This window comes from Camelus dromedarius, chromosome 24 (genome assembly GCF_036321535.1).
Source record: "Camelus dromedarius isolate mCamDro1 chromosome 24, mCamDro1.pat, whole genome shotgun sequence".
Taxonomy (NCBI): Eukaryota; Metazoa; Chordata; class Mammalia; order Artiodactyla; family Camelidae; genus Camelus; species Camelus dromedarius.
In genome coordinates, this window is record NC_087459.1 from 2,947,582 (window position 1) to 2,973,507 (window position 25,926).

Below are 25,926 nucleotides of genomic sequence, written 5' to 3' on the forward strand. Positions count from 1 at the left end.
TACTAGCCATAATTTCGAGAATTTCCAGATCCCCCACCAACTTCCTTAAGGAACCATACATATAAGGAACAAGAACAGAATGGGATTCTGAGAACCACGTTATTAATGGACACAGCCTCCCAGTAACTCCTGATAAAGGATAATTGGGGCATGCACCTTAGATCCTACTCTATAGACCCTGCTCCCCCTGCAAACCTTTGGCCAAATGGGTCCAGTCTAGTGACGGGAGCAGGTAGAATGGACATACTTAGAGAAGCTTTGTTCTAATTTACTCCAAGTTTTAGACTAAGAAGTTGGGTTACTAAAGGCAGCATGTCCTCCAAAAGTCACCTTTGGCTCAGGTGTGCTCACCAAGCAGAGATGGGACGCCCAGGAGACGTGAAGGGGAAGGTGGGCACCTGGGTCCCCACCCTTGCACCAGCGCCAGGTCCAGGGGTACTTGAGGCTCTGAGCAATCAGATTAGCTCCTCCTCTCTCCTTAGGGGAGGAACCTAGAGGGTTCATTGCCTCCCTTGGGAAACTGGAGTGGCAGCCACACTGATCCTCCAGCATCTAAGAGAAAGCCCTTTAATTTCAGATTTTAGAAGGAGGAAAGAATGATGTGAAACCATGACAACTACTGCTACCCCCGCTGTCATCATTTACCAGACACTGTTACGTGCCAAACGCTCTGCTCGTAACATTACATACCTTCTGTGGTTAAATTTCATCTAGTGTAATCCCTATAATTACACAGAGATGTGGCTATTATAACCTGACTTTTATAGAAGAGGAAACGGATGTTCTGAGAATTTAGGAGACTCAGTCAGGATTGGAAGCCACAGAACTGCATAACCCGGGCTGTCTGATTCCTAAACTAAACACTTGTCTTGCAGCATCACCTCTCTGGATTTGTTGCACCGGAAATGAATGTTGAATAAACAAGATCTTGGAGGCCTGTGCCTGCTCAATCACTTGCTCATTTATTCAACAAATACTTATAAGCCCTTACTGCAACACACTCTGTTATGTGCTTTAGAATCGTGGTGATCAAAACACAGATCCTTGCCTTTATGGAGTTTACCATCTCCTGTTCTAATTTTTTAAAATTCAGTCTTGCTTAACCAAGACAACTAACATTATTTGTTTTTAAATTGGCCACAGTAGAATTTGAGAAAATACTCCCCTCTTATTTTTTTTAAACCCAGTGGTTTTTTGGTTTTTTTTCCATTATGCTGTAGTTTCTGAGCCTGTTTTGAATGATGCTGGCCTAGATTATGCAGATCTGTGTGTCGGAGTTATTACATTTCCGTCCTGACATTTACGTCTCAGCCCTGCAGACGTGCCTTCGGTAATTGTTCAGGGGAAACAGGAAGCCACCAGTGAGTACACGGACTTGAGCACTGGGGCAAAGGAAAAGGACTCTCATCAAGAGACTTGCTGAAACGAAACGGTACAAGTTGTGCATCAGGGGAAGGGGTGGTGTCGGGGGTGGGAATCAAAAATGGTAAATGCACCACAAGTCTGGTCTAAAGAGAGGACTCCTGCCCATAAGGGAATGGTTAACGGAGGAGGAGAGGGCGCTAAGACAGACATCAAAGTGGAAGGGATTTCAAACCACTAAGAGAAAGTTGGAAAGAGTGAACACTTTTTTTTTTTTTAAATGAGAGTGTCTTGAGAACTGAAAAAGTTTAAAGAAAACAGTGACTCTGTTTTCAAAAGCATGTAAATTAAATGACAAATGAGAAAAAAAAAAAAAGTGGTGACACCCAAAGCAGTTCGAGGAGGCATTTAAGGGACAGTGTGATTCGGGAAAAGACCTGGGGAAAGTGGGAAATGGCAAAGCAGGTGGGAAATTAACTGAAAATTGAGACACACTGAATGGGTTATAGTGGCATTTATGAAACAGTAAGAGAATTAAAGTCTGAAGGGAAATAGTGAATAATAAATGTCTAGAGAACACTGCAGGTAATCATATTTGAGAAGTTAAAGGAGACTTACGAGGAAAAAGAGAGAAAACAGAAATCTGGAGCAATGAGACATTTTAAGTGGTAGTTAAAGAGTTTATGCAGCCCGTGTCTGGTTGGCCTTTGACAAAAAGACGGGAAGACCCTGGAAATGAGTACACGGAATGGCAGTGCTAAGTGCGGGTTTAAAAGCACAAGGGTGCATTTGGGGTGGGGTGTTAGGAAATTTGATAGGGTGGAAAACAGTTTAAAAAAAAAGCATAGAAATTTTATGTAAATGTTAATTACTTACTTATTAGGCAACAGCTGTATACCGGGCATATTTTTTGCTCTATCACTAATCCCACTCACAAACCTGGGAGTCAGGGATCTGTTAGGTTAAACCACATGAAACCATCACAGTTAGTTCATATGGTTTAACCTGATCCATTTTTACAAAGGAGGAAATAGAAACTCAGAGAATTTTAAATATATGACCTTAAGTGGCATAGCTGGGGAGCAGCAGACGTAGGCTTTGATCCTGATGACGTAGAAATAGTAATTCATTCATTTACTCATTCTGCACATGTCTATTTCAGCACCAGCTGTGTGCCAGGCACTCTGTTTGGTGCTGGAAATAGAATGCAAAGCAAGGCAAAATAAGTCTCTGCCTTCATGATGCGTACTGTCCAGCCACTGGTTAAAACAGAGCAAACACACCAAAGATGGTCCAGAACAGCTGTCCGATAGAAACGTAATGTGAGCCGTATGTCATCTCACATTATCTGGCAGCACATTAAGCAAGTAAAAAGAAGCAGATGACGTTAATTTTAACAAATACATTTTATGGCACCCAACATGCCCCAAATATTTCAACATGAAATCCATATAAAAGTATTCACGAGATCTTTTACGCCATTTTTTAATACGAAGGCTTCCAAATCCAGTGTGTTGTGCCCTTATGACACATTTCTAGTCAGACTAACCACATGTCGAGCACTCAGTGGCCGCCTGTAGTTGGTGGCCATCGTATTAGTGTAGAGCTAGAAAGAGTGTGATCATTCTGGCCCAGTTTCTTTGCAGTCATAATATTGGAAAAACAACCCACCTGTTTTCCTGTGTTATTTCTGATCCCCATGCGTCAACCAGCCATAGGATATACAATGCAAGTGGTAGAGAGATGCTGCTTTCACCTGGACTCCAGCGTCATACACCTGAGACTGTAGATGCCGATGGAAACTTGTAAGTACGTGCATCACCTAATTTACATCTTTTCTAGCTCTGTGTCATGTACAGCACTGATATGAAGAAAACGACTTGTCACTTTACTGTCAGTGGACACTAACAGCCCAGAAGTGGTCCCTCTGCAAGCCATTAGAGCCCTCGTCACTCCCACGTCTTGCTGGCGTGTGTTTATTGCTCCTGATGGAAATATCACAAATGCAATTTAAGGCTTAGCAGCAGCCAGAAGTTCTGATATTTTATCTGGTCACTAAAAGTCTGTCATCAATTTTCGAGAGATAAACAAAACGGTGATAAGATTTTTTACTGTTTAATCCGAGCGCCCGGCAGGTGTTAATGCGGGCCAAGCAGTGGGGTGTATAATGGATTTTTCCCCGGGTAAAGAATTTTGCTCTGGAGCAAGTTTAAGTGGGAACAAAGCCTGAGGAGATATGGATTGTCCTTCCTAGAAACTGGATGGGATAATTGAAGGTAATAGGTACTTGCTCCCTGCCAACTTCATAATGAAATTACTGTTCAGCAAAAAAAAAAAAAAAATTGTTAGAGATTTTTTTGTTTTTTCTTTTTCCCTTTCCAAGGGACTGAAAAGTCTTAATAGAGAGAAAGAAAGAAAGGAAAAGATAAGATGATTAACAGTGAGTACATGGACTCATTGGTCAAGAACATTGAATCTTAAAGGAACACAGAAAAATCTGGAGTGTGTGAGCTCCCGTATAGTGGTTCCCATATAATCTGAAGAAGAGAGATTGCATCTAAATAACCTCCCTGCTGATTCCACCTGATTTCACTACAAAATGGGAGAAAAGGGCATGAGTGGGGGAAACAGAGACGGGGAACTAAAGGAGATTCAAGTTAGTCACCTGGCAAACCAAAAGAAGTCCAGGGCACGCAACAGGATGGGTCAGCTCCTTGATTAAAGTGATGACTGACATCGGTTTACGCAACATAACCCTGTGAATGGCTCTCCCCTGGGCCAGGTGTCTAAGTCAGACCCAAAACATTTGTCCTCGGGTCTGCCTTTTCCAAACACACAACAAGCTGGATTATTTCCAAACCTCGATAATGGATGAAAATATTCATCCACATTTGGGGCATTAGGTAGACCCAGACTGACTCTATTGATCTCAAATTCTTGTACAATCAACACTTGGCTTGAGAGCTTATTGGATTCAATTAAAAAAAAAAAAAGAAACAAAACCCCTTAGTGAATCAGCTTGCCTAACTGTGAGTTTTGGACCGCAGGCAGATACAGAGTGACTTGGTTACGGATTCTCTGCTAGCCCAGGGAAAGTCCACTGGTGGCCTTTGTCTGCAATTTTTGTCTTGGAATTCCCTGGACAGTGTTCCATTGTGATGTTTCATGGGCCTATGCCCGAAGCTTTGCAGTTTCCTCCATGCAGTGTATCACTTCCCTGCTTAAAACATGATCCTCGTGGCCTTCTGAACAAAATGCAGGCACTTTAGGTCCCTTATGATCTGGCTTCAGGGATCTTCTCCAGACAAAGCCCGCTGCCCATCAGCCATACTGAGCTATCTCCTACTTCCCCTAGCATGTGTCACTTCCTTTGCTGACTCTTCTTTATTTAAGATGACTCCTGTGCTCAGAATGCTCTTCTCCACCTCTCCTGAACCCTTTCACTCCTGAAGATTCCCCAGGAAGCACTCTAAATTACATAGGTTGAATTGGGGGCTATTCCTCTACCTTCTCATGATTTCTCCCACTTACTGTGCGTCAGGGCTTTCTAGGTGCTGTCATTGTTCATGTGTCTATGTCACTGAGTTGTAAGAATGTAAGAATGTAAGTGGGGGGACAGGCACCATGTTTTTTTTTTTTTCTTCTATGTTTATAAGACTCACCATAAGGCCTGACATCTAACAGACATTCAGTAAATCGTTGTTGAATCGGTAAATTATCTGCCTAGGAAATGATCAGAGATGCCTCAGACGCCCCAGATACAGTAGTGGTTACTCTTTGCCTCTTCTAGATTAGCAGTGTTTGATTTTTCTGTTTTTAAACAAACAGCATCTTTGTTAGAAATACAAAGTATTTGCAGAAAATTTGGAGAATACAAAGATACAGAAAAGAAAATGAAAAGTACCTGGAATCCTTCCATGCATTGACAACCCCTATTTTTATCCTGTTTTCTGCTTGTTTAACATTAAATAATGAGTGTTATCTCCATGCCATTAAACTTGTCTTCAAAAACATGATTTTTAAGGACTCAAATAGTCCTCTGAAAGGATACACCATACTGTGCTTTGCCTTTTCCCCAGTTCCTTAATCTTGTCCTTGGAAACCTAATTCTCCCCCGACACACCACAGCCAGGTCCTCTGCACTGTGACTGCCCAGAGGCAGACGTGTGACCAGTCAGGCTAATGTCTCTTTTTGGAATCATTTTTGAGGTCTAGTTCTCCTCTTTAATATTTTACTTCTTTAGCCGTTTTTGGTCTTTAAAGGAATAGGAAGCAAGTAAATGCAGTGGCTTTGAGATACCCTGATCGTTCTAGGGAAGTTTTTGAGTGCTTCTAACCACCATATATATTTATTAATTGTCTGCTAAGGGGTGTGTTTTCTTAGGCATCTTTAATAACATCACATTTTTCTCAAGCCGCAAGGAACCCTGGACCATGGGAACCCTCTCTCTCAAATCCTCGGAGGTGAGCCCTGTCTTGCCTCCACATTTGAGCCAAGCCTGACTACAGGCAAGTGGTTTTGAGGGGTGATGGAGATAAGAGTATTGTAAGACAGACAGATGTCACTTGTGATGAAGATAACTTCATGCACAAGTTGACTGCACAGATGTTGTGTAAGGCAGACACTGAGGAGTGGTCCTGGATGCCTCTCTCCCCCCAACCCTGACATCTAACCTGTCACTAAATACCTGCTAAATATTTATCCACTTGGCCCTATGAGTTGCTGCTCCTACTCTTCCTTCTCCACTTTTTGGCCACAGCAGTCAAAGCCAACATCATCTCTCACCTGAATAATAAAAGCACTCTAATCAGCCCCCCATATCCACTCTGATTTCCCCCAAAACCTATTCTCTACACAATCGTCAAGTCATATTATACAAGAAAAGTCTAATTATATTACCTCCTTAACTAAAACCTTCAGTGTCTTCAGACTGTTTTAAAACAAAGATAAAACTCCTTACCATGGCCTGAAAAGCACTGTCTGCCCCTAATCACCTTCTCAGCCACACCACGTCCCACATTCCGCTGTCTCTCTCTGCTTTGGCCTCACTGGTTTGCATTTATTCAGTCCTTCATAAGTACTGCCACAGGGCCTTTGCACATGCTGTCCCCTTTGCCTGGAATGTGCTTATATCTTCTCTTGTCTAGTTCATGCTGACTGATCTTTCAGGTCAAGGTAAACTTCCTTATAGAAGCCTTACCCAGCCCCTGCCTCACTTTCACATAGCACAACCCCTCTCTGTTGCAGCACTTGTCCTACATCTGTGATTAACAAACTAAGACTGTCCTCTCTCTTAGACGATAAGCTTCAGGAGGGCAGGGATCATGTCTGTGTCCTTATTTATCCCCAACTGACTAGCTGAGTCCTGGCATGTAGCAAATATTTAATAAATAGTAGGTGAATGAATAATGAATGAATGGGATATTATTTCTTTGATGTTGTATACCATGTGGTTTATGAGCAAGCAGTTGCCTTTCAGGGAAGTTTGTTAAAACATGACAGAACACGCTTTCAGATCCTCCTGCAAGAAGATCATTTGAATAAAAGTCTGTAGTCTGGCAGGACAAAAAAGTTCCATCCCATATGCTAATTACAATCAGTTACTAATGCCTATACAGGATGGGGGGATTCTGAGAGTGAGTAGCGCAGGCTGATGGAAAAGAGTGCCTGGCAAATTGGCAGTGGCTGCCTGTGTACCGATACTTCTACAGGCAGGGGCTGCTTGTGATGAGTGATTACATTGCAAGCTGACACTTTCTCAGCCTTTCACTGATGGTGGCACCCACTCATTTGTTTGAAACCTCTTCAATTCTTCCCTAAAAATTTGTCTTTCTCTCTTCCTTTCTCTAGATTTATGGTCAATGTGACATGGGATGGCAAAGACTTGTCCTTCACCGAGGAAGGCTATCAGGTGCACCCCAGGCTGGTGGTGATTGTGCTGAACAAGGACCGCGAATGGGAGAAGGTGAGCATCCTTCTGTGTGCTGAATGCAGGGGAGGCAGGAAAGCCTGGGCAACAAGGGGACTCAAACGCCTCCTTTCTCCAAAACACTTCCCCTCTCTGTTGTAGCACTTGTCAGATTCCATCTCGTGACCCTTCTTGGAACAAGGCAGACAAACATTATAAGGTGCAGTTGGGATGTTTACTCTGGGTGAATTGCAGTAATTGTGTGCTGTTATCTGTGCTGGGTTCTCAAATCTGAGTCAGGAGCCTTCGTGAAAGACAGTGAAGATAATTTAAAGACAGTGACGTTTGGTTCACAACACTGCAGTGGCAAGTATTGACTATATGGGAACAATCACACCAGTCTACCTAAACGTCATAATTATGGACCATTTCACACGTTTTCCATAGAAATGAAACCCCTGTATTTTCATTTACTTAGTCTTTTGCTTTGAATCCATTCATTTCCAAAACTTAGATGTATCACTTCTTCAAATCATAGGTTGGAGAGGGAGGTTATATTTCTCATAAAGCACATCTTCTAGTATGTATATATTAACTATTAAAAAATTATAAAAAATCGGTGTGCAGGAAAATCTCATCTCACATACCACACAAGCCGTGTCCTGAGTCAGAGAGGAGATTTCACAGGGAATTTGTAGACGATCCCATGCATACAATGGCCGTGTCTGTCCCAGTGGCACTCTCTCCTCCCCAGTAATATAATTCTCAAATTAGTCGTCACAAATCACATAGAGAGTGGAATAAAAGAGACTGAAAAGGAAAAGGAAGACTCCATTGTTACCTTATCTTTTTTGACAAGCAATGCATGGTCTCTAAACCACTTCTGCAGCTTGAGATTTATCTTCACTTTGCACGTCAGATGGAGGCCTGAGAGACCTAGGGGTAGGGAGAGACAGGATATAGTGTGGGAGTCATATTGTAATTAGCTCGGATCAGAAGAAAACACTGTGCAAACAGGAACACTGGCTTTGGGGCAGGGGGTCAAGGACAGATTCCTAGAAGGGGATGGTGAAGAGGAAACCTCAGAGGTTTTGCACGCAACATCCAACAGCCCCACAATACACATGCCTTCAAGTGCACATGAGAAATTCACCAAAGGAGGCTATATTCTGGAGCATAAGACAAGTCTCAGTATATTTAAAAGGATTAAAATATGCACAAAGCATTCATTGACCATAGCAGCATTAAAATAAACATTAATGACAAGAATATATATAGAAAATCTTCAGATGTTTGGAAATTAGCTAACATGCTTCTAAATAACCTGTAGGTCAAAGGGGAAATCAGAAACACATTAGGAAATATTTTGAATGGAATGACAATGAAAACACAACATTTCAAAATTTGAAGAATAAAGTTGGTGATGTGCTGAGAGGGAAAGCCATACCTTTAAATGCTTATGATTTTTTTAAAAAAGGAAAGTGTAAAGTCAGTGGTATAAGCTTCTACATTAAGAAGCTAGAAAAAAATTAGAACAAAGTAAACCCAAATGAAGTAGAAGGAAGACAATTATAAGAGTAAAACTTAACAAAGTAGAACACAAAATATAGAGAAAATTGACAAAGCTAAAAAAGCTAGTTCTTTGAAGAGAGTAATAAAATTCCCAGTTCTTAGCAAGGCTGATCACACAAAAGAAAGAAAACACAAATGCTAGTAATCAATCCTCAAATGTAGGAGGGAGTCTCACCATAGACATTCCAGATTCTACAGACATTAAAATGATTTTAAAAATGATGAAACATTTTTGCCAACAAATTTGATGATGTAGATAAAATGGGAAAATTTCTTGAAGAAGCACAGTTTTCCCAAACTGACAGAAAAAGAAATAGACAATCTGAATAGCTCTAAATTTGCTGAGAAGCTGAATTCATAAGTAAAAACCTTCCTGCTTAAAGAACAAGAAAAACTTCACTGTGAATTCTATCAAACGTTTAAAAGAGAAATAATACCAATCTACACAGAGATTTTCCAACAGATTAGTAATCATAATCCAACAATATACTGGAAAAGGATAGTACATTGTGGATTTTATTCTAGGAATGCAAGTTTGGTTTAGCATTGAAAAAATAAATCAGTATTATTTACCATATTGACATAATAAGGAGAACATTATATGGTCATCTCAATAGATGCAGAAAGAGCATTTGACAAAATCCGATATCCATTTTTGATAAACAAGGGCAATTTCTCAATCTGATAAAGGCAATCTATGAAAACCCTATAATTAATATCTTAGATAATAATGAAATAATGAAAATAGGTTCAAAATATATATATTCAAATGATTTTTAATGAATAATTATAATCATGGGAGAAAAGAAAACCTTTTTAATAAATGGCATAGATCAACTGTATATCCTTACAGAAAAAAAAAAAACCCTTGACCTATAGCTCACACTATACACAAAAAATAAAATAAATTTCAGAGTTAAATGAAAAAGCTAAAACTATAAAGCTTCTATAAGAAAATATAGGATATTTTTGAGATTTGAGAAATCATACAGTAAAAGCAATAAACTGGACTCCATCAAAATTGAAAACTTTTGCCTATGTATGGACACTGTTAGAAAATGAAAAAGGCAAGCCACAAATTCAGAAAAACATATTTGAAAAAATATATCTCAATCAAAGCACTCATATCCAGAATATATAAAGAACTCATATAAGTCAATAGTAAAAAGAAAAATAACACACACTTAAAACAGGAAGTTGACTTAGAAATTTCACAAAAAAATTTTACTCAAATGGCCAATAAGTACATGGAAACATGCTTAACATCAATGATCATAAGAGATATGCAAGTTAAAACCACAATGAGATACCACATTGTACTCTCTGAATGGCCAAAATGAAAAGGGCCGACAATACCAAGTGTTGACAAGGACATGGAGCAACGGAATTTCTTATGTATTGCTGATGGGAGTAAAATTCCAGCCACTGTGTAAAACTGGCGGTTTCTTACAGAGCTAAACCTTATGATCACCAACACTATGATCCAGTGATTCCACTGCTAGGTATTTACTGCAAAGAAATGTAAACATATACCAGAAGGTAATATTTGTATAAGAATGTTTGTTGCAACTTTATGTAAAATAGAAAAACATCAGAAAGAACTCAAAGGTTCACCAACAAGGACATGAATACATACATTATGGTATATTCATAAAATGGATTGCTACTTGTTAATAAGTTATGCATTAATAATACCCCCAACAGTGTGGATGAATTGCAAAAATATGTTGAACAGAAGAAGCCAGACACAGAAGATATATTGTATGATTCCATTTATGTGAAGTTCAAGAAGAGGTAAAACGAGATGATGGGGTTAGATATCAGAATGATGGTTGCTTTTGTGTAGGAGGGCAAATTAATAAGAAAGGGGAACAGGGAACTTTCTAGACTCTTGGCAATGTTCCCTGTCTTGAATATTGGTCAAAATGCATCAAACTATCACACAGGATTTGTTTGTTATATTGCATGCCATTGCACCTTAATTACAGAAATATTTTGGAACTGTTCAAACTGAGATACCCTGCACAATTAACTACCAATGTTTACTGAGTTTCCATACTTAACTCCCTGACATGAATACTAGTTGTAACAACAATAGCCATTGTTTTTTGAGCACTTACTCAATTTTTCCTTTAGGTGGTACACCCAAGCTCTGAGTGACATCTTGGGTTATTCATTCATTCCACAAATGTTTATTCAGTGCCTCCTGTGTGCTAGGCACTACTCTTGATGCTTGGAATCTATCAGTGAACGAGAGAGACCAAAAAAAAAAAAAATCCCACCAATTTCTGTATTCATGGAACTTAGGTTCTAGTGTGTGAATGGAGAGGAATGGGATGGGGTTTGTGTACTTTTGTGATGCTTGAGGAAAGCACTGGATTCAAGTTCACTGTCCCCAGTTGTTACCTGCTCTCGTCCCTCTGGTATACACTGTAGCCCACCTTCCTAAGTGGCTCGCATCTCCATGTCTGAGCTGGCTCTTTTATACCTCTGGGGCTTTGAACACGCTTTTTATTTTTCTTTCCTGTAACGCTTTCCTATATCCTCACCTTCTTTTATTCATCCTTCAAATTCTGGTTTCTCTTTACTCTGGCAGATGCAAGTCAAAAGGCACTTGTTTGTTTGTTTGTTTGTTTTTCCTTATCCCTAATAGGAAGTAGAGAACTTCTGTTGTTGCATTTTGGGGTCATTTTTCAACCTTTTGGAGTTACACAATCTGAGGATCACTTCTGGAGCTGTAAAATCATTCTGGTCGGCTGGATTTAACCAGTCCCAGGTCAGGCTTGCCTCACACCTGTGAATTCTCCGTGCTACCTTTGGACCTAGCTCATGCACCAGGGAGCCCGTTTACCGGGAGGCTGCTGCAGCTCTGGCAATAACATGGCATAAAAGAAGGCTGCCCTTGATAGATTTCATTTCCATATACAAAAAACGCCCTTTTAATATTTTGTCTGTCCTCCTTCAAGTTCCTGTTGAAATACAGCGATTTCCCAAAAAGGCAGCTCAGGGAATTGCTGCCGAGCTGAGCTTAGAATGTACAAATGCTTCCTGTAGTTGGTCTATTCTCTTGGCGCTCAGGGGATCTGGCACTTCAGAAATAACTCCGTGTGCTTCTGTCTCAAAGAAAAGAGGAAGCTAGTGGAGCAGGTAAATACCAGTCATGTTGTCCTTAAAGCCGCCCCCAGCAGCACACACTGGTACAACGGGTCAGCAGAGGGGAAGGCCTGCCGGAGGAGGGAGCTCTTCTTCTGGGACTCAGAGGCGATTTCTTTCATCTCTGAGGTCACCCAGTGGCGTCATTGGAAGCAGCAGCGTGTAATGAAGGTGTCTTGGAAAACATGACAAGCCCTGAGAGGGGCATTTGCTTTCTGCTGGGCCTTTGTGTGCGGCTGATGGGGATTATTCCAACTTTGTTTACACTGCCTTGCCTGTGTTCAGCAGACACAGAACTCAGGGCTGAGCGGGCTTTCTTCTTGCAAATTGGGACCTCTATGCTCTTTGCCTCTTCTTCTTCTTTTTTTTTTTTTTTTTCAGTGATTTTGCTCTGCCTTGGAGCTTGGTGGGTCCAAGTCTCCCCAGAGACGCTTGAAAACAATACCCTGGATATCCTGGATATAAGCCAATTGGCAGCCCAGGCCAATAACAACCAATACCCCCTGTGGGCTAACTCTATGGCCAGATTCCATCTGGCACCAGGGGGTGCGAGGATGAGCAGGAAGCCACCCCTCTCCTCAAGTAGTTCATAGCTGAGCCATCTCTGGGTAAGAGAGGGCTGGACTGGACTTGTTCCAGTGGGACGTCCTTCTGAGGGTGAAGATGTTGGAGTTGGGCCTTGAGTAAGATTTGGATTTCCCCACATTCAATCACTTTCTTATTAACTACTTGAAAAAGATGCTTTGGGAATAATTCTATTTACCATTTCAGGGTTATACCAGCTTTAGAATGAAAATAAATGTCTGTATGCACATATAACATACATACTGACTAGTTTTAAAAGGCACATATATTGGAAAGAAAGAGAGAAAGAAGAGGGAGGGAGAGAGATTTTAAGCAGTTTTGACTTCAAGCATGAATAGGACAAAAACTATAAATATTAAAGTAAAACAACCCTTTTACTTTCTAGAGAAGCACTAATTAAAGGTGGTAGAGATGCCCCTTTAGAAGACAGAAGGGGGACCTATCATTATGTCTTCCTGAATGAAGTGTCCCATTTTTATCTGTCTGATGTGTCTGCTTCCCTCTTTCTTCTCACCACTCCGTCTGCATTCTCCTTGGGGCCCTTGGCTGTGATGACTCCCAGATCCACACTGTGATGACTCCCAGTTTCCCCTCTCCAGCCCACACCTCCTGACCCCCAGACTTGCCTCCAGAGCTCCCTTACATGGACATACCGTAGACCTCCAGCTTCATCTTGTCCAAAGCCAAAGTCACCATCTCCCTCTTCCAAAGATGGATATTCTCCTGTGTCCCCGCACAGAAAGCTCCATTCTTATCCTCCCAATATCCTGCAAGCCCTCATATTCATTTGTCACTGCTCATTCTCTGTCTCAATTCCTCTCTCTTTGAGCATTTCCTTCTTCTATTGATTCTACATCTGGATAATCCGAAGTGGGTGGGGTTCCTTTCCACTTTGTACAGACCTATGTACTAACTCCTAAGAGTGTTAACAGCTTGTGTTATAATTGTTTGCTTGCACATTCATCTTCACTTGGACTGTGAGCTGCACCTGGGAAAGGTCTGTTCCTTCCACGTGTTTCTTCGGCTCTACCACAAGGTAGATTTCTAGTGCATAGTAGGGCCTCTATACACTCTGCTGGTAATATTTACTTCGGTCACCATTTATTAAGAGCTACTCTATACCAAGAACTATGTGGACAGTTTTACAACCACGATTATATTTAGCCATTTCAACAACTCGTCTACAGTAGGTATTCTCATCCTTGCCTCATAAATGGAAATTCAGTCTCAGAGAGGTCAAGGACCTGCTTCAGACCCCAAGCTAGCATGTGATGGAAGCAAGATGTGAATGGAGGTAGGCCTGACCCCAAAGATGTGTTCTTAATCACTCCATCATAATGAATAGACTGGTCATGGGAAAGATATACTTTTGAGAATAAATTAAGGGAGTTCCTCCTATCCTTAGAGTGACATCCACCTCCTTTTTCTCACTGGACACAGCAGATTCCACCCACACCCAATCCAGTTGGAACTTGGGCTTTAAGTTTTTATCACATCTCACATGCCCTGTCTTTTTTGTTCTGCAGAAGTTCCACCTTCCAATTTGGCTCATTAAAGAAGGGGATTGCACCCTATCCCTGTGTCTTGAGCATGATGAAGTAGATGCCGGTTAAAGAATTCCTAGAACAGATAATGAAAAAGGAGACCTTAGAAAAAGCTAACATTGACCCCCAGTTGTGGCTGTGGCATGTCAGTGTGTTGTCAGATCTGTTGAGGCCTTCAGCAACAATGGTGTGTGCTGGGGTGCAATTATGTCATGATGTGATTTGTACTTAATAGAATTACAGAGCTGTAACTCCCTCCCTTTTAAATCATTGTGTTTGTAACTAACCCTCCATCACTTCCCCACCACATTTGACCTAGAATAGCTCAGTGAGTCTCAAGAACTCATGTGCAGAAGAATTCTAGTGTGCGTGTTTCCTTGTGTTTGTGTTTGTGTTTGTGTTTGTATGTGTGTGTGTGATACCAGTTATCTGCCAAAAGATTCATCCAGATAAAGTATGAAAGTATTTATGCAAACTTTGTACTTGGCTTCTGCACACACATACTCCAGTGATTACGTTAAAGAAATCATGGAGGAAAATTATAATTGAGAGGACACCAGTAAGTGACAGTGGATAGAACAATTGTGCGGATTGCTAACACTGAGGTTCAGTGTTTACACATCCTACAAGCGGGTAGAGGCACGTGGCTTCTACTACGTGCTTGTTTTGCCTAGAAAGACAGTGGCAGGGGGTTGATGAAGCCATGAATTCTGGCTGTGACTAGCACTGAAGGAAAACTGTTTGTTTGTTTGCAGGCTTTCACTTTTTCCTTTACTATTATATCTCTGGTGCACCATAGCCAAGACTCAGTAAATATTTGTGGAATGGATATGAGAATGAATGGAAAGACCTTTTTTCCCCACAAACTTCCCCAAACAGGGAACGTCTCCTAGTGTGGTCATCATACAAGTGTGGTCCTGTGGTCCACCTATAGTGGAGTCAGCATGGGAACGATGTAAAGGTTTTATCACCACCTCAGACCCACAGAATAGTCATTTCTGATTCTGCTTTTTCATAAGTCCCCCTAGTGAGTCTCATGCCCGTTAAAGATGTAGAACTACTTAGTGCTTTAGGACATAGATTCACTCTTTGTTATCCTGGAAAGATGGTTTAATCTAGGTCATCCTGGTTATCAAGACTTGCTGCTTCTTGGACTTTGGGCCTCTTTCTTCCTTTGGCTTACACTGCTTTGCAGCAGTGCTGAAGAGCAAGGGTGCAGGAGAAAAGGAAATGAGGAAATTGAAGTCCTGTTGCACCTGGAGTAATCTCTATTGAATGAGGCAGTAACAGTGCCAATAAAACGTTATTTATGGAAATGGTCCAGTTCTTGTCACCTGGGGTGTCCTCAATAAATATTGAGTTTTAAGGAATTGATTTTTTTTTCAGTTAAATCTGTTCCCCTTAAATAGAGATGGTTGAATTTTGGGTATATAACCCTTATTTATTCACACATTTATTTTATCAAACAATATTTCCTGAGTACCTACTATGTGCAAGCCATTGTTGAGGGCTGCGGTAAGACACAGACCAGCCTTCAAGATACTTAGAGTGTCATAGGGCATGAGATGGTGCTCATAACTACAAGACAGTGTGAAATGTGCCACCGAAGATGTTCTGATAAACCTCTATGGTATTTAGAGAAGAAGTGTGTTATGTGCAGCAGAAGGATCAAGGGCATCTATACAGCGAACTTCTCATCTGAGCAAGGTCTCAGATGAGACCTTCTGGACATGTGTGGGAAGGAAGGCCATTCCATGCAGAAGGACCATTGAAAGCAAAGTCCAGAGACAAGAGTGCTCAAGGCTCATTTGAGGAAGAGTTCAGTGTATTAGAAACATAATATTTTATGGCAGGCAGAATTCTAAGAATGACCCTCAATGACCCTCACTCTTCTATAGTCCTCTTTCCTTGGAGGGTGACCTGTGAATATGATGAGATATGCCTTCTGTGATTGTTATGTTAGGTAGCAAAAGGAGTTTTTTCATTGATTTGAAATAATCAAGAGGAGTGTTATGGGGGTGGACCTAACCGACTCACACGAGGCTTTTAAAAGTAGAGAGTTTTCTGAAACTAAGAGCAGAAGAGGAAGTCAGAGGGACTGGAGCATGAGCAGGATTTGTCTGACTGCTGGATTTGAGGATTGAGGGGGCCACATGACCAGGAATGCAGGTGGCCACTAGGAGCTGAGTTTAGTCTCTGGCCAATAGCCAGCAAGGAAACAAGGACTTCAGTCCTACAACCTTCAGGAGCTCAGCTCTGCCAACAACCTAAATGAGTCTGGAAGTGGATTCTTCCCAGATCCTGCAGCTATGAGCCCAGCCTGGCCTACACTTTGGGTCTGGCCTGGTGAGACCCTGAGCAGAGAACCCAGCTGAGCCCCACTGGACTGCTGACCTACAGAACTGTGACATCATAAAGGAATTTGTTTCAAGTAGCTACATTTGAGGTAATTTGTTACATGACAACAGAAGACAAATAAAGATTGTTCAAAGGGAAATAATGGGAACTAAGGGCCATGCTAGAATTTGAATTATAGACTGTTCAGTAATCTTTGGGGCACAGCTGAAGAGCTTGAGATGGGAAAACAACAGAAAAATAATCATAGTAATAGCTAACACATGTTTAGTATTGATGATATACCATGCAGGGTGCTAAGCATTCAAATGTATGAACTTACCTAACCCTGACACGAACCCTGTAATATAGATACTACTGTTGCCCTCTTTTGCAAAGCCAGAATGTGAACCCCATAGCCTGCTCTCTTAAGACGTAAACTACTTCTTTAAAAATAAAATGGTGATTGGCACAAGTCTTTGGGGAAATTTCCAAGGGGCTATTTAAGTAGCTCAGGTTAAAGGAAATGTAGGTGTGAGCGAGAACAGTGGCAGTGGCATCTGAGAAATTACAGAAACAGAACTGAAAGCACATGGCATTGAGTGGATGATTTGCTGAGAGATTCGTGACAGAGAGAAATCAGTCAGATTAAAAAAAAATTTTTTTTAAGGTATGGGTCTGTACTTAGGCATTTCTGGACTGAGTATTTCCAGAAGAAATTTGTCATGCCTGCAGATGACATGGTTTATCTCTTGTCCCTCCCTCTCCCCCTCTTTCCCTTCCTCTCTCTCTCTTTCCTTTATTCTCCAAAATCCACAGCTGAATTCGAATGCCCTTTTGTAAAACAGATTTGGTAATATCACTACCTTAGCAGAAGCAGTACGAAATTTAATTTGTTTTCTTATATAATGATCAAATGATGTGAGCCACACAGAGGGAAAGTTAAGCCATTACAAAAGATTTAAAATTATCTTCTGACTTCCCTAAGAGTCATGCATAGTGACTATTTTAAATACCCACACAGTACAATATGTTAGGTCACAGTGGGGAAAATACAGTAGGTCTCTAGCAAATTAACACATCAAATGAAATGAATGATGCCATCTCAGTGTGTGTGTGTGTGTCTCCCTGTCTTGCATGGTTCTCTTCTTTCCTTCTTTCCCTTCTTTCCTTCTTTCCCTTCTTTCCCTCCCTCCTTCTTTCCCTCCCTCCCTCCTTCCTTCTTTCCTTCCTTCCTTCCTTCCATCCTTCCTTCCTTTTTCTTTCTTCCTTCCTTCCTTCCTTCCTTCCTTCCTTCCTTTCTTTCTTTTCTTTCTTTCTTTCTTTCTTTCTTTCTTTCTTTCTTTCTTTCTTTCTTTCTTTCTTTCTTTTCTTTCTTTCTTTTCTTCCTTCCTTCCTTCCTTCCTTCCTTCCTTCCTTCCTTCCTCTTTCTTTCTTCCTTTCCCTTTCTTTCTTTCTCTTTCTTTCTTTCTTTCTTTCTTTCTTTCTTTCTTTCTTCTTCCTTCCTTCCTTCCTTCCTTCCTTCCTTCCTTCCTTCCTTCCTTCCTTTCTTTCTTCCTTTCTTTCTTTCTTTCTTTCTTTCTTTCTTTCTTTCTTTCTTCCTTTCTTTCTTTCTTTCTTTCTTCCTTCCTTCCTTCCTTCCTTCCTTCCTTCCTTCCTTTCTTTCTTCCTTTTCTTTCTTTCTTCCTTCCTTCCTTTCTTTCTTCCTTTCTTTCTTTCTCTCTTTCTTTCTTTTTCTTTCTTTCTTTCTCTTTCTTTCTTTCTTTCTTTCTTTCTTTCTTTCTTTCTTTCTTTCTTTCTTTCTTTCTTTCTTTCTTTCTTTCTTTCTTTCTTTCTTTCTTTCTTTCTTTCTTTCTTTCTTTCTTTCTTTCTTTCTATCTTTCTTTCTCCCTCTCTCTCTTTCTTTCTTTCTCTCTCTCTCTCTTTCTTTCAACATCAGCCCAACTCCAAAAAAAGAACAGCAATTAAACCATGCTTTTCTACAAGGCAATAATCTGCTAATATAACTATAAGATCTAAGACGCAGTACTGTTAAATCATGAACAAACTACGAATGTCCAAAAAAAAAAAAGCCTGTTAATACTTTCCTAGATTTCTGAAATTTAAAAGAAAGGAGTACCTAGAAAAGATACCTCTATGGGAACATACACTGATGGGGATGCTGATGATAAAGATGATTGATGGTGATGATGATGATGGTGTTGTTGATTGATGTGGGGATCATGGTGGCAGCAGCTGCCATTATTTGAGCTCCTATTACATGCCAGACACCATGCAGAGTGTTTTTAGCGCATTATCTCCCTTAAATATCACAATATTCTCTGCGTTTTCCCATACCAAAAAGGGAGATGATAATAGTACTTACCTCATAGGGTTGTTGGGAAAAATCAAACAAAATTATATGTCAAGTGCTTAGAACACTGACTGGCTCATTGCAGATGACCAGCAGCAAATGCCGGCTCCATTTATAATTAGAGCTCCATGCTATAGGGGGTAAATGGAAAGCTGCTTGGGATGAATGCCTTGCCCAAGGTCGTTCTGTGGTGAAGGCATAATTTGAACTGAAGTGGGATTACAGTAGAGCCAGAGTCAACCACTGTGTCACCTGGAGTGTCCATCTCTACCCAACTCACCAGCCCAACTGGGTAAGGAAGCTGTCTGAGGGTGATGGGGCATGATTAAGCTGACAGATGGAATAAATGTAAGATAAAAGCCATACCCTTGATAGTTTGCCTTTGCCATCAATTATGAAAATGAGTGAATAGATTATTGAAATGATCTCAGATGAGTAAATTATTCAAAGAGCTTCTCAGTCAGAAGTATTTCTAGAAACTCCTGAACAGACTAGATGAAAGCCATTTTTATTTTCTGGCTGGATCACCAGCTCATCTGTGTTGTAGATGAATGCAAAGCCCTGAGCTCCTGTGATGGAGGGAGGGAAGGAGGGACAGGATCCAGTTTTAACCAGAAATGGTAAAGCTTTATCTGATTGCTATATTTGTGCTCCAAGTGAGCTGTCATTTGGGAAAAAGATATAATATTTCTAAAGTAAGTTCAAAAAATGAGTAGATTAAGGGGATTGACTGTAGCCACCCTCTGAATATAATGCAAATAAATAGTAAGCATTTGTTGAGCACCGACTATAAGCCAAGCCTTCCAGTGCTGGCTTTTATACTTATTACTTCACTTTAGGTACATGGTAACCCTATGAAGCAGGTGGTATTCTCTGTTGTTGAGTAGGGAAGACCTGGAAAGATTCGGTGACATTTTTTTCAATAGCTGAGAAAATATTCAAATTTAAGTCTTGTGAGTCTCCCAGTCTTGTCATTCTACCACTTTGCAGAGTTTCTAGGATAAATGATGGAAATTTTCTTAAAGGACCTAGAGATTCTTATGGATATTATCTGCCTTGGAAGTTGAGCAGAAGGGAGGAATGACAATACCTAACCCTTTAAGTGGACTCAAATCTTACTCTTTAGGATATGTTAACTGTTAACAATGAATGTCTTACGTGATTGAACTAGCTTGTCTTTTATCTATCCACCCAGCCAGTCATCCAATGAGCAGTCATCTAATAAACCATCTGTCAGTCCATCCACCCATTAACCCACCTAACCACCTTTCATCCATCCATCTGGTCAGCCACTCTCGAACCCACCCACCAGCCCACTGCTGATCTGTTTGCTGTGTATTCACTGATTACCTGCTTTGTGCCAGTCCTGTGGTGGGTGTGGGTGAAGCTGAGATGAATAGTGCAATGTCCCTCCCCTCAGGAAGCTCACAGTCTAGTGGGAGAGACAGAGAAATGAACTTCCAATTGCAACACAGGTGAGTACTAATAGTAGAGGTAAGCCCAGGACACTGCAGGACACCTACCTAGCCTGGGTGTTAGGAAAGGGATGAGAAAAGGCTTCCTTGAAAGAGCTGACATACGTCCTGAGTCCTAAAGGATGAAGAAGAGTTATTCAGAGGGCAAGGGTCATTTGACCCATTTTGTCAACTGAGTCATGAACATTTGAGGACCCTTGTTGTTTTTCTTCATTTCACAATTTATCTAGTTAGCTAGCAGCAGCTAGATTGTTTGCCACCCATCCGCAACTACCAGCCTCCGTGGTTTGTCATCTGGAGCTGCTCTCTACTTTCTTAGCATCGTGTCTGTCATTTTTGTTATTTCCCGTTAGCGTGCTGATGGTGCAGACAAGAATGACATTTGTCTGTAAGAAAGAGGGAAGTGTACTACCCCCAGCAATCTGCTTCTGGCTACAAGTGGCTGTGTCAGGCTTCCTTCTGTAGCTGCAGTTTGGTTTTCTCATCTGTGCTATTGGCAACAGAAGCCGTACTTCCCACTACTCTGTTTTTCTTGGCTTTGGAACTTGGGTTGGGCCAGAGAGGGAGGCAGGTAGATAAAGACTGAATATTCCTAGTGCTGATCTCTAAACTGTGGAAGACTTACTGTGCTTTCTAGACTCTAAAGACAAGTAAATTAGCTAGTTGATATATTGAGATATTTCCCCACATTTTATAAAATAATTAATAGTAAAAAATAATAATTTCTATGTCCTGATTATAGCTTAGGGGCTTTATATTCATTGCTTTGGCCCTCTTTTGAATAGATATTCAACATGGGTACTGTCATCCCTCCTCCAGTTGACATATAAAGAAAGTGAGGTTCTGAGAGGATTGATGACTTGCCCAAGGTTACAGAGCAAGTATGTGGCAACTTCTAGATTCCAGCTCAGGTCTGTCAGATGATAAAGTCCATTTTCTTTTCATGACACCATATGGTAGAGATGGGAGTTCTTTGTGTATTGATGGTGAAGTTTGTCATTGCTTTAATTATGCAAATCTACCTTGGGAACCCCTATCCCTGCATGGTGGACATGCTTTCAGTGTTTGCAAGATGGGTCGTTACAGGTACAAGATTTCCCACTGATCTTAGCCCAGAACACTTCACCGAGTGGCATGCAAATCTGCCACATAATCAGTCTCTTGCATCTTTGTGCAAAACCAGCCAGCATTCCTCTGCAAACCTAAAGATGTAAATCACCCCCCGCAACTCCTGCAGTATGCTGTACATTCATTCCTTATTACTGCACCATATGTTCATTATCTGTAGCTGTTGTCTTTTGAAAATGTGTTTTAAAACTCATTGCAGTCACACCTATAGCGTTCCCAGAGTCTATTTTCCTTCCGTTTGAATTACAATCCTGCAAATTAGAAAGACTGAATGGACCTGTTTGAGAAGGAAGGAGGTGGGGATGGAACCATCTTGATTTCTCTCTGTGTGCAAATAAAGACTCCATTGGAAATGTATATGAGGGGAAAAACCTGATGTTGGGAAAAGACAAGAGAATAAACTCATCCTCTTGAAGGGAGTTGTAAAATGACTTAGAGAAACCGATGTCCTCTTGTTTATGTTGTGCTTAACTTGAAAGATGAAACAGGCAATCTGAGTTGGAAGAATCCTGATTCTTAATATCATTTCCCACCACACTGGCCTCTATGTGCACCAGCAATAGAGTTGATGGCATATTTTTTTTCCCCACAGTTAAAGTGTGTTTGAAGAAAGCAGGACAGGCAGATACAAGGTAAAAAGGAGGGCAAGAATCAGATTTGGTTATCAGATCCTCACAACCACCTTTCCTAGAGGGAAAGCAGGAAACTTTACCTCCTTTTAACAGATGAGGAGCTGAGATTCAGACAGGGTGAGAGATTTGATCAAGGTTCCTCAGCAAGGACGGTACACATCCCTTTCCACAGATAGCATTTGAGTTGGTACCTTGAATCAACACAGGATTTGAGTTTCATTGCCAAAAGGACACCTTAGCCTTTGCATTCAGGAATTGCTGTCTCGTTGAAAGTAGACAAGGATTCAGAAATGTGGGACACCCATCCAGTTGTACTATACATCAGCAGGACAGTGACAGAGATGTGTCTGACTTAGAGCCCAAATCCCAAATCGATGTCAAAAGATAAGGAAGTGGTCCAAGCAGGCAAAGTAAGGTCAGCACCGTGGTCAGCAGAAATGGACTGAAGCCCTGGTTCCCGTTTCATTGAGCATGGCACTGGTTAGTAGTGGAGACAGGAGAGAGGGATGTCTGATCAACTTTATAGTAGTTGATAACTCTGAGACCCAAGTCAACCCTGCAAAGTTGACATTCTTTATATTTCTCAGATAATCATTGTCTCCATTAGTAAAATGGAGCCAATTGTAATGCCCACCTCATGGTGTTTCTATGAGGATATTAATGACACCATTTATTAAATGCTTCCTGTGTGTCAAAAAGAGCTTTAGACATATGATCTCTCTTAATTCACACAAAACCCTATGAGACTGGTTCTATAAATATCTCCATTCTATAAATAAGAAAACTAAAGAATACAGAGAACAGGTTAATTTCCAAGAATCTGGACTGGATTTTGAACCCCCATGCTTTTACCACTAAGTTCTATTATTTTCCTTAATCAAATTCTAAAATGCAGGGGACATGACCCAGTGCTGTGGGAGGCAGGTGGTTTCAGTGGGGAAAGCATGCAGTTTGTGTTTCTGATATAATTCCAAATAATGAAAACAAAAAGCCTAACCATTTCTGAGCATTGACTGTACTGTAGGCCCTGAGCCAAACACATTACATACATTATCAAAATTTATGTTCACCAGCACCCTAAATGCTAGATTTCATAATTATTTTTATTTTAGAGATGAGAAAATTGAGGCCAGAGAGGTGAATTAATTGGAACATGGTCACCCAGCCACTTTATAACTTGGGGGGATTATAAATAACGTGTGAAACATCCAGGAAAGGGCCTGGTATGTAATAGAAAGAGTTTAACAAATGGGAACTATTATGCAAAGTGCAATATGGATTCTTAAATTGCAGTTATTAGGGGTTTTGAGGGGGGTTGTTTGTTTTGGGGTTTTTTTTGCATTTTGAATAAATTTCTAGAAACATGCTGCCGGCATTCTCTTTTCTCAGAGTAGTTGGGCTCCAAGTTTAAAGATGCGCATACTCGAGGTTATTGTCCATTTGTTTTTCTTTGAGTCCCACGCAAGGAGTTGAGTACTGAAACCATTAGCAAGTCCTGGGCCAGCAGTTTGGAAAACTGTCTCTAGTGAGGGGAGGATAGAGCTCAGTGATAGAGTGTGTGCTTAACATGCATGGGGTCCTGGGTTTGATCCCCAGCGCCTCCATTAAATAAATAAATAAAAATAAACCAATTTGCCTCCCCCTTCTTAAAAAAAAGAAAGAAAGAAAACTGTCTCTAACCCTTTCACATATTTACTGTCCTTTCTGGTCCAAGTTACTCGAGGGAACATTAGTTGACTGCTCTGAAAAATTATAATAATATCTCCTCCACCTTCATGTGATGCTCTGCCATGAAGGGCAAATGAAATGAGATAATAAATAACACCTTGTACACCACAAAGGGCTGTGTGAACTCTGGGGATTTTATAGTATTATCCTCATAATGACATATAGCACTCTGGCTGGGATGATTTTTTTAATTTATTTTTTGTTATTATTATTGAAGTGTAGTTGATTTATAATGTTGTGTTAGTTTCAAGTGAACAGCAAAGTGATTCAGTTTGATATATATACGTATGTACATATATATATATATAAAATACACATATATATAATTCCTTTTATGATTCTTTCCCATTATTGGTTATTACTAGATACTGAATATAGTTCCCTGTGCTATACAGTAGGACCTTGTTGTTTATCTATTTGACATATACTAGTGTGTATCTGTTAATCCCAAACTCCTAATTCTGGATGATTTAGGATGATTATTCTAAGTGTATCTATTATCTGAAACTTCCTTTTTCCATTTCTTTTTTTTTCCCCCCAATAAAGCTTCTTAACCAGTTGAGAACTCAAATATACATTCACAAGGCTGCATTTTGGGGCATAAGGATCCAAGATAGCTTGGGTTACATTTATAGTTATGAAGTGAATTGTATGCATTAATTGTGCAGAACCTCAAACTGGCAAATGGAATTAAAATAATCGTCAGGCCTTTGGATTTATTGATAGAACTAAAATAACACCAGGCTGCTCTTGGCAGGACCTTCTCTGTGCACAGAATTATATTAATATGCAATATCAGTTCCATCTAAACTAGAGTAAGTGGAGAACGTGTCTGTCTCCCTTTGGGGGATTTTTAGCAAATGCATTTTCCGAGTGTCATCTTGGTAGACAAGACCTGGGCTTGGAGTTTTGATAAAATCAATGCCTCCTGCTCTCTCCTATTCTGGAGTTACATACAGTCAGTGCCCTACATTCAAGGGTTAACTTCAACCTCAAGAGGACATGCACATTGTAGGTGGGATGGAACTAACCTTGACTGAATACTTAGTATGGGCCAGGCTGGGAGTTCCACATATGAATTAATGTCATCCTCACAAGAGCCTTGTATATAATAAAAAATACCTAATATTGGTTGAGCAATGGCGACCACGTGACAGAGTAATAAGTGCTTTGTAGGCATGGTTTTATTTAATTACTTCAACATTCATATGATATAATCACTCCTATTGCACACACTTTGCAGAAGAGGAAACTGAGGTCCAGGAAGTAATCCTAGCCAAGGTCACACAGCTAGTAAGCATAAGAGCTGGTATTCAGGCTCAAGTTTTGCTGACTCTGAAATCCACATTATTTTCAATACATATTACCAGAAGAGGCCAAATAAGGTTGATAAGTGATTACAGGAAGATCATGGCTATGGTGGTCATGTTGGTATATTTATTTATGCAGTTGTTTACTTAATAGACATGTATGTATTTACTCTGTAAGAGGCACTGGGCTGGGTGTAAGGGATACTAAGGCAAACAGAACAGTCCCCACCCTCAATGAGACTGCTAGGGCAGACAGGTGAGTATATGCATACTTTTAATACTTGATGAGACAAGCAAAGAGGGGCCAGTTTTGGGGGGTCAAGGACTGTCTCCCTGGGGACTTGTTCTCTAAGTTAAGATCTGAAGGGCAAGTAGGCGGGTGCCAGGCGGAGAGTGGGAAAGGGTGTCCTGTGCAGGGTGAGGAGGGTGTGTGGATACGTGCCACTGTGAGAGGAGCTCGATGTCCTCAGAAGGCTATGATTAGCTCTGTGGGATTCACTCATCGATGTAGGGTGGGGGCAGGGGTGGAACTGGGATTTGGTTGTCAGAAATTGGGGTTGGCATGAATGCAGAGAGCTAGAGATGCCTGGGGATCAGCTAGGTCATTTAGGCCATGGTCAGTCATGTTCACTCGATTCCAAGTGTAGTGAGAAACCACCCAAAGACATGAAGAGGGAGAGTGGAATGATCACATATGCAGAGACAGAGTGATGACTGGGGCTGCAGCTTGGAGGAGAGGCTGGGAGGAACACTGTCTGGGGCAGGGAGGCCAGTCTGGAGGCTGTTGCAGAAACCAGGGAGAGGAGAAGACAAGATTTAGTGTTGGTCTTGAGTTAAGAAA

General features: G+C 40.8%; 1 protein-coding gene across 2 annotated transcripts in view; it reads left to right on the forward strand.

Annotated features, from left to right (window-relative positions):
* GRIN2A (glutamate ionotropic receptor NMDA type subunit 2A) overlaps positions 1-25,926 on the forward strand; it is a 342,689-nt gene that overhangs the window by 221,804 nt on the left and 94,959 nt on the right. For both annotated transcript variants that reach the window (XM_010980055.3, XM_064478196.1), the window contains exon 5: positions 7,214-7,328. In XM_010980055.3, the coding sequence (XP_010978357.2) occupies positions 7,214-7,328 (115 nt within the window). The remainder of the gene's footprint in view (positions 1-7,213; positions 7,329-25,926) is intronic.